This window comes from Leishmania donovani, chromosome 22 (genome assembly GCF_000227135.1).
Source record: "Leishmania donovani BPK282A1 complete genome, chromosome 22".
NCBI classification, from domain to species: Eukaryota; Euglenozoa; class Kinetoplastea; order Trypanosomatida; family Trypanosomatidae; genus Leishmania; species Leishmania donovani.
The window spans coordinates 562516-575453 of NC_018249.1; the positions used below are offsets into that span (position 1 = coordinate 562516).

Sequence of the window (12938 nt, forward strand, 5' to 3'; positions counted from 1 at the left end):
CCTCACTCGCCTCAAGCCGCTGCAATCCATAATGTGTTGTGGAGACTCTTCACATCGGGGTCTGGTGGGCTCGATGGTGTAACTTGGGCTGTTCTCGTCATCGTTCCGGCATCTGCGCCTCATCAGCTCACCCGGTCGGATGTACAAGATGCCGCATATTCCGCGCATATGCACTTTGGGGCTGATTGGTATGCATCTCTTCGTGCCTTTTCCGTCGACTACTCCTGCTCTGCTGACCTCTCGATGCCTTGCGTGAATGTGATACGCCTTGTCAGCTGTCATTGGCAGCGTGTGCGCACAGTACTCGGATTCTTGCATCCGGAGGCCTGTTTCAGCACGACGTTCCTGCCTGGGAGGGCTCGCTGCCATCATCTGCCATTTCCGTCGATGCCACGGGAGGCGTGTCTGGACGGCTTGCCCGCATGTGCCTCGACAGGTGGGACGTTCCTATGAGTCTGTGGTGGCAGGGTCATTCCACTCTCTCCTCAATCCGCACGCCTCTGGCAAGCGCGGGTGTGTCAAGCGGAGGGGGTCCTCGGATAAGCGTATGCCTGCGCTCAAAGAACTCATAGCCTATCGTCCTGAAGGTGCACAGGGGGTGGACACGTGGATGCGTATATTTGTTGAATCGCGACACAATTCGTGGTTAGCCGGTCCAAACGCGATCATGGTCGCAAGTCTCTTCGGTGCGGCGCCAGTCCACACCTGTCCGCCGACACCAAGAGTTGGCAACCGCACTAGAGGACAGTGAAAAAGAAGAGTATGAGCAGACACATACAGATCCATGCAAAGCTCTTCTCTTCATTTCCGCTCTTCTGCAGGACAGAAGAGGCCCGTTGGTTTTTTTCTCCGAGCCGGGAACCCAATCGATGATCTGCTGCCTTTTTTCTCATCCCTGGGCTCTTCCGCACCTTGGGCAAGGGAAGGTGTCTTTTTTTTTTCCTCTCCTCCTTCAGCCTGCAAAGTACCTATAGGGGAATGTGAGAATGCTACGTCTCTTCCAGCACACACCCAAGACACAGAGAAGTACCCCCCCCCCACTGCACGCACAGGTAGCTTCTCCTCTACCTTTTAGGCGTCGTCTTCTTTTTGCGTTGGTATATTGTTATATGTGAGTTAAAGTACTTGAAATAGTAAATGTTGCTGTAAAAGAAAGAAGAGGGAAAAAAGAAAAGTTAGACAGGCCCACTCACACTCACACAGACACAGACAGAGAGAGAGTCTACTGTTCTTTTTCATCGCTTCTTTCGTCGCAGGTGCACTGAAAAAAAAAAAAAGAAAGCACTGTAATTTGGTGGTAGAGTCGAAACAGGGGAAAAGACAAGGAGGCAAGAGAAAAATTGAAAGCAATCAGCATGGGAAACAAGCCAAAAATAAACACGAAAACGCATCAGAAGAGGAAGAACAAGGAGAACGAAAAAAGAAAGCGCATCCCACTCCTTCGCATACTTACGAGAGGAAACACCGCCACGACAACAACAGGCAGTGAAGACAAGCCGAAAATGTTTGACAGAAAGAGAGGGCGAGAAGGGGGGAGAGGCGCAATCGCTTCAATGGAGAAAAAAGGGAATCGAGGAGAGACAAAAAAGGCCAAAGAAGGAGAACATGAACCGCACCGCACACGAAGTATGAGGGAGAACGAGAGAGACTAAGTCAGCACAGGGAAAGAAAATGGGACAGTCTGAGTGATAGAGAGGGGAAGAACACGCTGCCGCCTTTCATTGTGCACCACATATGCGAGCACGCGCGTGCTTGGGTACATGTGCGTCTGCACATCTGTGTATGTGTGTGTGTGTGTGTGTGTGTGTGTGTGCAAGGCAGGAGGGAGAAAGGTATGCCGCTTTGGGGAGGGGGGGGGGGGGGGATGGTGGTGCGTACATGCCCCCTCTCTTTGTCTCGTTGAAGGGGGGGGGCAAAGCGAGCGGAAAAGAAGGGGACAAAGAGAATGAGAAGGAGCGAAAGAAAAAAAACAGACACGACGAGGGTCACAAAAGAAGAGGGGTGCTACACGTACGCACTCACCTGACACTCCTTCGCTCACACGCACGCACACATATCAATAGACAGCAACAAAAATAGAAAGAGAGAGAGGCTTGCTCCCGTGTTTTTTTTTCGGTCTGTGTGTCTTTCTACGAAGGTGAGATGCGTGCATGTGTGTGCATGTGTTCTTTCTTGTTTGCTGCTTCGAAACGAGACCAAAAAAGGGAGAAGACAGGGGGAAGAGTCAGAGGAAAGAGGAAGACGAAGAAGGAAGACGGAGAGGAAGCAGTAAAAATGTCTTAACATGCACATGGTTATGTGCTTCCTTCTCTTTAGCGCAAGCGTAGACACACACACACACACACATACACACACACACACAAAATAGGCTCCCTTTCTCCCCTTACGGCCGTTGATTATAATCGTGAATCGGCGGTCACTGTGTAATGTCATTTCGTCTCTGGTCTCCTGACTCTTTTAGCGGTCTCGAGTTCACAGACGTGCATACAGCCACACATGTATGCGAGCACAGATTCACAGAGAGCAAAATCGAGACACACTTGTCGCTGCTTCTGGTTTCAAAGTTCATGTACTTTATCTCCTTTTTCTTGATTTTCCTTTCTCAATATGCCATGCTCGCTTTCATTGGCGGCACTGTTTAGCCTTCTTCATTTTGTGTCGAGGCACGGGCACAAAACACATGAGCAGGCAAAAAAGAAACAGGCCGGGAGGAAAGAAAGAAACAGCAGTCGACGTGAGCGAGAGACCAAGCGAAACGTAGCACATGTACGATCGCACACGCTACACAAATACACAGAGGCACATGACAGCATAGAAGCATGGCACGCAACTCCAACGAGCGTGGATCGTCGCATGGATGACAACAGAAAGATGCTGTTGCGTGCCTGTTTGTAGACATGTGCTCGTGCACGTGTGCTTGTGTATGTTCGAATACCACTGCCAGTGCAGTTGGACGACTCGGATAGCCTCGGACAGCGAAAACACAAAAAAGGCAAAAGAAACACATTTTCAATGCAGTACGAGCCTCGGGCAAGACGCAAAACAAGCCGAAAAAGGGGGGAACAGAAACAGTGAAACGAAGGGGCGAAAAAAAAAAAGAAATACAGCGATCTGAGAGACGGCAAAGAAGAAAGTGAGGTCAAGCATACACGATCCTTTGAAGGTCCAAATCTTGCACGTGTGACCGTACATGTGGAGGGGTGAGGGGGGTATGTGTTGGTGTTCGTGGGTGTGTGAGCTGCAGCACAGAAGAAGCAAAAAAAAAAATGAGAGAGGTAGGACAAGATACATAAACGTTCACACAGAGAGGCATACAAGCGCATATCCAACAAGACCAAAAGACAAAAAAAAACACAGAAGGCAAGGGAAGCACGATGAAGCCAAAGGGCAACGCGGCACGGGAGGTGAGATGCTCGATCCAGTGAAAAGCAACACGAAAAGAAAGTAAAGCGTCAGTGTAAGATGAACGCCGCTGCTGGTACAGTAGTCGTAGAAAGGGGAGGCGGAGGAAGATGGAGAAGGGGGCTGTGTTTGTCGCAGTATTTCTGTACACAAGCCCCGCTGGCTTCTGTGCGTTTGTTTGCAGCGCCGATATGTCACTGCGGTTGGCCTTCATGCTCAGCCCTTTGGTCTTTCCTTTTATTTTGCCCCCCCCCCTCTTCTCCCCTTTAAACACTGAAGATTTGCCTGCACATGCACGCAGCTTCCCCCCCCCCTCCTACGAAAATAACGCTGAACTCTTTTTTTCGTGGCGGGGGAGGGGTGGAGAAAAACGCTAAAGGCCGAAGCGTGCACCGCCATCCCGTCCGAGGCACTTGCTGAAATAGGACACATAGAGGTGGAGAAAAAGGAAGCACAGGCGAAACACAAAAAAAAATACGAGTAGTTAGAGAGAAAACAGATTAGAATAGAAAAGGTGGGCGGGAGAGTGACGCCCCTCTCCACCTCTCAGTGTACCGACAAAGACACACACACACACACACACACTCGCGTGCGCACGCAACGCACGCACATAGCCTCTCCTCACGACTACATGAAAACCGTATAGGGGTTCAGGCGGTACACACCAGGGCGCACAAAGTCTACGCCGGGAATGCAGTACGGCATGAAGCTGGCCGCGTCGTTGTACCCGTAGTACTCAGCAGCGGTATCCACTGTCGCGGGGTGCGCTTCCTGTTTGGACTGGTAAGGAGGAAGCGGGGTGCTCGTCGGGTGGTAGCTCGAGTCTGAGCGACTCGACTGGGTGGCAGCGGAGTACGACAGACCGGTAGCACTGCGCACCCTGTCCCCGTGAATGTCCTCTGTGGCATCCACATCCTTTCCCTTGGCGCTGCTCAAGGGCGCCGCAGCAGGCCCTGCAACAAAAAACGGAGTCGATGGGGTTTCCACGACAATCGTGCCGCGTGGCATGTGCTTCTGATGAGCGCCGCCGTTGTACCGCATCGACACCTCCGACTGCAGCGCCTTCTCGCGTCCCTCCGGTACCAGCCATACACCCTCCACGCCGTTCACCGAGTCAAAGAAGAGACGATGATGCGCATCGAGCATCCGCTTCACGGTGACTTCGTCGTTGATTGTGGGCCACGCGCAGCCCTTGCCACGCTGTGTGTGGGTGTTGCGGCGGTTCTCCACTGACACCAGTGCACCAGCCGAGGCGTTAAAGACGTTTTTCACCAGCCAACGCACCATGGGCACCGTGCCGGTGCGGCGCAGCTGACCGAGAAAGAGGCGCCGACCGCTCTGCGGGCGAGGCTGCTGGCAGCGGTTGTTGCCGCACACGGCCCCGTGTGCGTTGAAGAGGCAGCAGTGCGGGCACGACCACGGTGTCTGGTGCTGCGGGGCCAGCTCTGCCTCGATCTCCATCTCGTTGCTGTCGAGATCCTCCAGGCAGGGAATGAAGATGGCCGGTACCTTGCTCTGCGGCATGCGGGCAACCGTGACGCGCGGCAAAGACTGGCGGAAATGGAAACGGCTCACGCCGCGCACCTGCATCGCAGCCTCCCAGGGTAAGAAGCTGAAGATGTTCTCCCAAACGTCCTCGTTGTGAGTGAAGTACGTCTTGGAGCGGAGCGGCGCCGTGAGCTGCGAAGCGAAGCGGTAGGCGACGACCTCCTCCTCCTCGTCACCGTCGTCGTCGAAGTTCTCGCTGGCATGAGAGCCCGCGGTGGAGGAGGAAATGCCCTCAGACATGTCCATGAAAGGCACGTGCTTGTCTGACGACGCAGACGAGTAGTACGAGGAGGAAGAATGGCTCTCATTCTTCAGCGAAGGGCGTCCGCGGAAGCTGTGCGAATCGGCCACCAGCTCAGTGCTCAGCACGCTGTCCTGAATGTTGACCATGCCGGTGATCGTCTGGGCGGCGAGTATCAGCATCAGAAGACTGATCTCCTGGTTCAGCATGCGCTTGCTGGAGCGCTGCGGTGGCATACAACCACGGGCACCCACTGTCGGCAATGCCTCGGCGTTTCTGTACGGAGAACCCCCACTCACCCCCTTACCAGGCGAGTCCTCAATAACGGTCGCGTTTGCCTTCTTCATCGTCTTTTGCGGCATATTGGGTCGGCGGGCTTGGATGTGGAAAGGCCGAAGAGGAGAAAAATGAGAATCGGCGAGTTGATAGCTTCAGGCTATTTTTCTTTTTCGTTGTTGCACTGCACCGAAGAAGGGGATTCAGATGGCGTCAGATGCGCAAGAACAATGAGGGAACGCAATCCTCTGAAACAAGGGAAAGGTAAGACGCAAAGAGGAAAGGTGTGGTGAGATGTTTTCTTTCGTCCGGGCGGGGGGGGGGGGCGGACGCGTTTGCTTCAGACGATGGTCCGATGGAAAACACAAGAGTGTGAAAAGCAGCAAAGGGCAAGAGAGTGGGGTGGTGGTGGAAAGAAGAAGCGAGAAGAGCTGCGAGAGAAAAGCAAGCAAGTGGGCGGGTATTTAATCGAGCACGAGGAAGAAAAAGAAAGAGAATATGCAGGAGAAAAGAGTGTTGCAGAAGACATTGAGCGTGACAAACCTGCACACGCCTCGGTTGCAACTGAAGCCACTTGGAGCACCAGGTGTGGGAGTATGAGTCTCATTGCGGAGCGCAAGCAAGCCGACTTGCTTTCGATTGTTACAGACGCTGGCTCCTCGATTTCGTTGCAGTCTGGAAGAGTGATTAAACACCAATTCTTGCTCTAAGGACTTCGTTGTGAACAGGGTCACCGCTCTATGCACCCGTACACCAACAGCTAGGCACACACAACACATAATGAGAGTTCTGGCCCGCGGCCACCTCCACCATCCTCGGAGTTAGTACCGCGGTTGAATTAAGTCGAGAACTTCCTTGCCTGGCATCACATGCTGAGCGCGCTCGCCCTGTAGGGCCTCCTGTGTCTCTTCCGCCATGTAGCCGCCACTCTGACCGCAGTCAGAGATCCAGGCACGACTCACGGGAGTCCCACAGCGCGAGCCGCACAGTTTTACTACCTGGTTAACGATCTCCCAGCCCCCCAGCACCTGCCCTACAACGACAAACTTACGATCGAGCTGCTCATTGCGCCCCAGGTTGAAGAAAAACTGGGATCCGTTTTGATTCGGCCCACTGTGCGCCATGCCGACAGTGCCGGGCAAATGCTTCCCGGCCTTTCCCTCAAAAGACTCATCCGGAAACGGATAACCAAAGACGCTAACGTTGCTGCGGCCGTCCTTGGTGAGAATGTCGCCGCCTTGCATGACAAACCCTGGAATAATGCGATGAAACGGGGTTCCCTTGTAGTACAGCAAGCACTGACCATATCCGCGCTCGCCGGTGCACAGCGAGCGGAAGTTCTCGCTTGTTCTCGGCACAACGTCCCTAAACAGCTCCACCGACACGCGCCCAAGCGCGTCGCCTTCGGCGGTGATGTCAAAATAGACGACCGGGTTAGCCGCTACGGGGGTGTACGGCATGTAGAGCGCCGCGCGATTCGACTGGAGCGCCACACGCGAGAGGCACCACATGCTTCAAGTTTGCTAATCTTTCCCTTTTTCCTTTGCCTCTGCACACAGCACGAGGAGCAAGCGACGAGGGCTTGCCCGATGAAATGGGCGTGACGTTAAGAGTGACCCGTCGCCGAACTTGGTGAAGGTATCACTTGTTCGATTGATGAAAATAAGCGGCGTTAATGCGAGGACAAGCAAACGGAAAAGAGGCAAAACAAGCAGGGCATCATAACAGCAGGAGTAGTGAGTCAACCAGCAGATCGCCACTGTAAGAGAATCACTCGCAGAGGGAGGACCCATTGCTGCCACTGCAGTAGGTGGGGTTGCTCTCCATCGACCTCTGCTTCTTTTTACCAGCGCCGAGACGGAGGTACCAGCCTTATTTGCGCACCCTCAAGCCGAAACTGTAGAACCGTCAAGGGAATGGCAGTGAAGAGAGCCACATTTGTCACCCATACTTGACAGCGCGCCACAAGAGAGGCGCACGCTCCCCTTCCCGTGTCTTATTTTGGTGTGATTGCCTTCCATCCAGCTCATCCAAGAGAGCGCGTATGCTGTTGAGGTGGTGTGATCCCATCTGTTTCGCTTACTCATTTAGCCTTGAGGAATCAACGCGAAAAAAAAAGATCCTCTTCAACGTGTCATTGTCCCACAAACAGGTCAGCTAATATGCGCATACAGCCACGGCCTCCCTACCTCTGCTGCTCACTGCGGCTATGTCCAGGAACCGCGTCAACCAGCACCGTTGGGCGCCGTTAAGGCCCACTGCATACGGTGCAGGCTAGGTCCAGGCTTACACTCCACATCACCGCGACGCAGCTAAAGCAGAAAAGCAGTAGGCGGATGCGTACATTTGCTGAATCGCCGACACGATTTGTAGTGAGCTGGCCCAAGCGTGATCATCACCGCAAGCCACTTCAGCACCGCGCCAGCCCAGACCTGTCCGCCGGCACCAAAAGTCCGCAGCCGTACCCGAGGGCAGGTTGTGCAGGCCCTTGGCGCCCCCAGGGAATGGGCACTGAACCCTGATACCACACTGAGGTGGCCGGTATCATCAAGGGCCGTGAAGAAGGACAAAAACAAATCGTACAGGAAAACGAAAAAGAAAGATACAAACTCGCTGCATCGCCCTTTTTTTCTTTGTTTCGGTCGTGCTGCCTCTGTTGTTTTTTGCCCTTCTTTCAAAGAAAAGACTTTAGCGCACCACTCTCTCCTTGCGAGGAGATAAACAAACAAAAGAGCCGAGATACAGTGAGAAAGCGAGAAAGAAAAAAAGGAGAGTACATAAATGAATCAAAGCGTACATGTCCGCTGCGGATGCGCTTTCTTGCATATGTGTGTGTGTGTGCATGTGTGTGCTTGTCTGCCTCCCATTTATTTCTTCGAACTAACGCGCAAAAACTGCAGTCCAAATCCTAATCCACTACTCAGCCATAAAGAGATGGAACAAAAAAAACACCACCATGCCACGTCAAGACACCTGAAACGCGAGCGATAACACTCTTTAGCGTGTGCACTGGTGGTAGTTGATCTCGGAACCTATTGTCTCAACCTAAGGCGCACCCTCGAACGTTAATAGCCCTCAGCTGTCTCATCAACTTTCCTCCACGTTGTAAGGCTTTGCACCTGCTTTGTAAGCGCACTGATCGCAGAAGACTCCACAAACATCATACAAGAAAGGCAGCGCAACACCACTTGCTCTTCGAATGCACTGGCGATCACGGTGGTGGCTCTTCGAGCTCGTCATGCCAGCGCCCACCGCAAGCGAGTACAGAGCGATAAACAGACGGTTTTAGCAGCATGCAAAAGCCTTCTTCTTCTTCTCCTCTTTCTTTGGTAGGGAATTCGAAGCCTCCTTTCCGGCAGCGGCTTTCCTCTCTTCCTCCATCCTCTCCTCCGCTTTCGCCCGGTCGAGGGCCTCCTGCTCGCGACGCTTAGCCTCCAATGCGTCCAGCTTGCGGCGCGCCGCAAGGCAGCGCACACCCAGGTCACCATAAAGAGCACGCATGAAGTCTTTGTCAGTGATAGCACCCTTGTTTTCAGTGTCTAGGGTGCTAAAGAGAGCGTCCACCTCCTCGTCGGAGAGGGCATCTTTCTTGGAGCTGCCCTTGGCCATGATTTCCTCCAGCGACCTGCGTGTGATAACATGCGCCGGGGCCACCACAACAACACATTTCGCCATGTCCTCAGCCGACATTAGCGATGACCTGTTATCTTCGCAGAACTCGGTGAACTCGTAGGCAGTCATCTGACCAGGATACGTGGTCTTGCTCACCGCCTCGCCAATCGTGGGCGAGGACAGGCAGTAGCCAGCCTCGAGAGCGGCCACTGTGATCATTTGACGAGGCAACACCTCTATGCCATCCTCGCGGGTGATGTGGCGCTTCTCGAAAGCATCCCTCGTAGAGATCAGCATCGTTGTTGGCAATGAAAAGAGGCAAGAAAGTAAGTGCAAAGTCAAATGATGACCCTAGATGAGATCCTTTTCCTGTTGCGTTTGTTCAAGCGAAAACTCCTGTGATTGTGTGATAGGCCTCAAGAGCAAAGCAGGGCGGGTTGCAAAACGAGTAGACTGCTAGTCGTGAATAAGCATCATCCTGTAAGACAAAACGACAGTATGCTGTCATCGATATCCTTTGAACACTAATAGTAGGAGAGTGGCTGCAAAGGCTGCAATCGCAGCACGGCAGCGACTTCCACGTCACGCTTACTCCATAACAAACAGGGCGGCCAACAAAAAAGGTGTTGGTCAGTCCTTGAAAGGGACTGGAAGGAAACGGCACTCTAGGGTTTTTTTCCGCTTTGCTGCGACTCATTTCGAGTTAACAGTGCACTGCAACGACACAGAAGAGTCAAAGAGGCTCTAGCGAACGAGAGGTCGAAATGTGACCGCCAAAATCACCCACGCGCCTGAAAACTGATCCCATTTCGTTCGACGAAGGATTCATCTTGCTGGGATACAGCTTATTCTTGAAAACGACCCAGTCAAACTCGTTGTCGAAAGACCGTCCGCTCCCGTGTAGCAGCGCCCGTGCCTGCTGCCCCTTCGAACGGACCATCCTGGTGCTCAAAGGTGAAGCTGATGAAGCGGCAGGCACGGCGCCCGCAAGCTTTTCCTGTATTGATTTTAGATCAGTATTGTCAGGAAACACTTCCAGACCTTTTTCAACTATTCTGCTAGCGCGATCAAAGTCCTCCTGATAAGCAGTTGCGGTCGCCCACAAGACATATCCACGGCCACCACTTTTTCTGCTCGGCACCGCCTGTGGTTCCAAGAGCGCAGCTTGTCTTCCGTGAAACTCCGCATCTTTGTAAAGACCGCCAAGGATGGCAGCGGCTGATGCATTAGAATGCACAACGGCGTCGATGTCGTCATCATGAGAAAAGCTCAAAGAGCTAGAAAGGAGAGAGAAGGCGCTTTCGTAGTCCTCTTTCAGAGCACAGCCTTCCGAAAACGTGGTCAGCAATCGAATCAGCTTTTTTTCATCGTCGGAAGTGTTAGGGTTCGGCGAAGCGTATGAGCCAATAGTTTCGCTCATCGGCAAAGAAATCCGCCCTCGCAGATTCTCACTGTCATCAGAGTTGTTGATGGCGCCAGGAAGTGTCAGTCGCTCATCGAAAGCCAAGCGCGCCAACCGCCGGTGCGGAGTACTGCCACATGCGCTCAGTGACTCGTTGTACTCAAACAAGTCATCTTTCAAGCGCTCACGCAATGCGGGTGACCCGAGTGCTGCACGCACTGCAAGAGAAGGTACGCGGACATTCAGCTGCCTTTCAAATTGGGCCAACGGTACAGCAAAGCTTGAGACTCCACTTTCAATGCTCCGGTATCCCCTTGTGTTTTCTCTGATAGGAACCTCTTCGAGGCATTTGAGAAGGCTGGACGTCGCATCTTTCAGTTCCTCGTATGGATTCTTGACGAAGCACTGCAGCCACTCTTCGACTTCGATAGGGACGTGTTGCTGCTGATATGAAGCTAAAAATTCAGGAAGGCGAAACGGTCGCTCGATCCCTGTGGGAAAGCACCCCAGTGTCCACCAGTACTTCATGACATAAGGGCCTGGCCCATGCGGACCGGCAAAGCGATAAAGATACATGGTGGGATTCAGTGACATGTGCTTCTGGTGCTTGGACCCAGGGGCCCAGCTACCACGCTGGTAGCTGAGAGCGACGCATTGCCGGCGTAGCATTCTTCTGCAGCGAGTGGCTGTGCGCGTAAAACAGGCGAGACAAATAGGAAAAGGAGTGAGGGCGGTGCAGAAAACCCTGGAATAAAGGCAATAACTTCCTCGCTCGAGCAGAGCGCGCGTTGGCCGCGGCAGTCTCTGGGTCAAGAGAGAAGTAAACAAGAACTTCGATCCGAATCCAGACAATGAGGCAGCTGGAGAAGACACGCATCTGTGCATTGAGTACATGCCTAGTACCTACCGGTGCATGGTCATCCATAGGAAGCACTTTCCCGCTTGTAGCGCAATGCGAAAGACCCAAAAGTGCCATGGATGAAAAGAGAGAGTGCTCTGTGGCCACATGAACGAAAGAAGCGCTTCGCTAATCAGAGAACTTCCTCAGGAGTCGTAGCCAGTTGATATACTCCTCCTGCTCAAAAAAGAAGGCTTGAGCCATGACAAACTCGGCAAAGGCATTGTTTACTCCACGCTCATCCAGGTAGTCGAGAATTTCGTCGGAAAGGTCGTCATCAAGCTCACTGAGCATTGGGCCTCTATATTTGGAAGCGCACCGACGGCGTGCATCACCAGAGGAGCCGTACATATCCCTTTTTGCCGCAGCAGCGTCATTGCGGCCGTAGCACGCCTTTGCGCTCTCAAACGCCTCTTCTGAAGGATGAATTGTAAGTGCATCCATCACGAGCTCCAGGTCAATCGAAGTGAGGCTGAACTCAAGTCCCCCTGCTGGATACCTTTTTTTGCGCATAAACAAGCCAAAGTTGAGGTACTCTTGCTCTTCACGCTCGCCGTTGTCCATGCGATATGTTCCCTCGTACTGCTTCGTCTCCATCAAAGTGATTGCGTGTAGCTCCTCAGCTCCGCAATGACGAACTTCAACGTTTTTGAATAAATCAAAACGGTTTGATCCAGATGCGTGCTCCATCCTCCACCCAACTGGAAGAAGCGGCCGAGGTGGAAGGAAATCGCGAATCCCTTCCTCATATTCCTCACGCATCGTCAGCTGATAAAGCTTTCTATGTCGCCTGGGTTCGCTCCGTGCCGGCAGCTCTGTTGTACTAGCGATGGCGTTCCGATATGAGGTGCCCAAGCCAGCCCGAACCCCCAACGTTATCGTGTAGCGTCGTAGCATTGCACAGAGTCCCTGAAACTTCTAGTATATGTAAGTGAATGAAAGATATGCGTCAGAGTTAAGAAAACACAGGAGAAAGGCGTCAGTAAATGCTTGATCTTCTGTGTTTGCTTGAATATAAAAGAAACAGAGGCACAAGAACCTGTGTCATTAGTGTTTTACCCAGATCGCCCCACAGTCCTTTCCTCAATAGTGAGCGACAATCGACTCACAGTTCCTTCACTCACATATTCTGAATTGAACGTGCATAGCTCAAGCCATCATAATAGGCAACTAAAAATTCATTCTTCTCTGGAAACAGCTATCTTCTTCATTCCATTGCTCCTTCGATTTTCCTATCAACGTCGCTCGCCACTTGTGTCCGATGCAGCCCATTCAGTTACCTCGTGGGTCGTACCCTGCATGCACTGCCAAAACGCACCAACAACAATTCGGGACTTCTAGAGAAGCCAAATCAGCATGCGGACAATATTCATATCTCCCTTCGCTACTTCCACAGCGCCACAGGCGTGAAGCCCCATAAAAGTCCCCCACTCCATTTGCCAACAAAAATCCGCAAACCTTACTTGGAGAGGGGGGCCGCATGCTGGTGATATAATCGGGCCCAGCACCCGCCCCGTGGGGGAGCCCAGCAGCCCCACACCCCACCGGCGCCGAACCAC

General features: G+C 52.8%; 5 protein-coding genes across 5 annotated transcripts; all 5 read right to left on the reverse strand.

The window, feature by feature from the left end:
* Positions 1–4029: 4029 nt before the first annotated feature.
* LDBPK_221290 (hypothetical protein, conserved) lies at positions 4030–5553 on the reverse strand (the record flags this gene model as incomplete). Its single annotated transcript, XM_003860827.1, has 1 exon — positions 4030–5553. The coding sequence occupies one exon, from the start codon at positions 5551–5553 to the stop codon at positions 4030–4032; it is 1524 nt and encodes a 507-aa protein (XP_003860875.1).
* A 735-nt stretch (positions 5554–6288) lies between these two features.
* Positions 6289–6978, reverse strand: LDBPK_221300 (cyclophilin, putative; the record flags this gene model as incomplete). Its single annotated transcript, XM_003860828.1, has 1 exon — positions 6289–6978. One exon carries the CDS (start codon positions 6976–6978, stop codon positions 6289–6291), a length of 690 nt encoding a protein of 229 aa, XP_003860876.1.
* A 1774-nt stretch (positions 6979–8752) lies between these two features.
* Positions 8753–9376, reverse strand: LDBPK_221310 (i/6 autoantigen-like protein; the record flags this gene model as incomplete). Its single annotated transcript, XM_003860829.1, has 1 exon — positions 8753–9376. The coding sequence occupies one exon, from the start codon at positions 9374–9376 to the stop codon at positions 8753–8755; it is 624 nt and encodes a 207-aa protein (XP_003860877.1).
* Positions 9377–9812: 436 nt separating this feature from the next.
* On the reverse strand, positions 9813–11150 carry LDBPK_221320 (hypothetical protein, conserved; the record flags this gene model as incomplete). Its single annotated transcript, XM_003860830.1, has 1 exon — positions 9813–11150. One exon carries the CDS (start codon positions 11148–11150, stop codon positions 9813–9815), a length of 1338 nt encoding a protein of 445 aa, XP_003860878.1.
* A 358-nt stretch (positions 11151–11508) lies between these two features.
* On the reverse strand, positions 11509–12276 carry LDBPK_221330 (hypothetical protein, conserved; the record flags this gene model as incomplete). Its single annotated transcript, XM_003860831.1, has 1 exon — positions 11509–12276. The coding sequence occupies one exon, from the start codon at positions 12274–12276 to the stop codon at positions 11509–11511; it is 768 nt and encodes a 255-aa protein (XP_003860879.1).
* Positions 12277–12938: the final 662 nt, after the last annotated feature.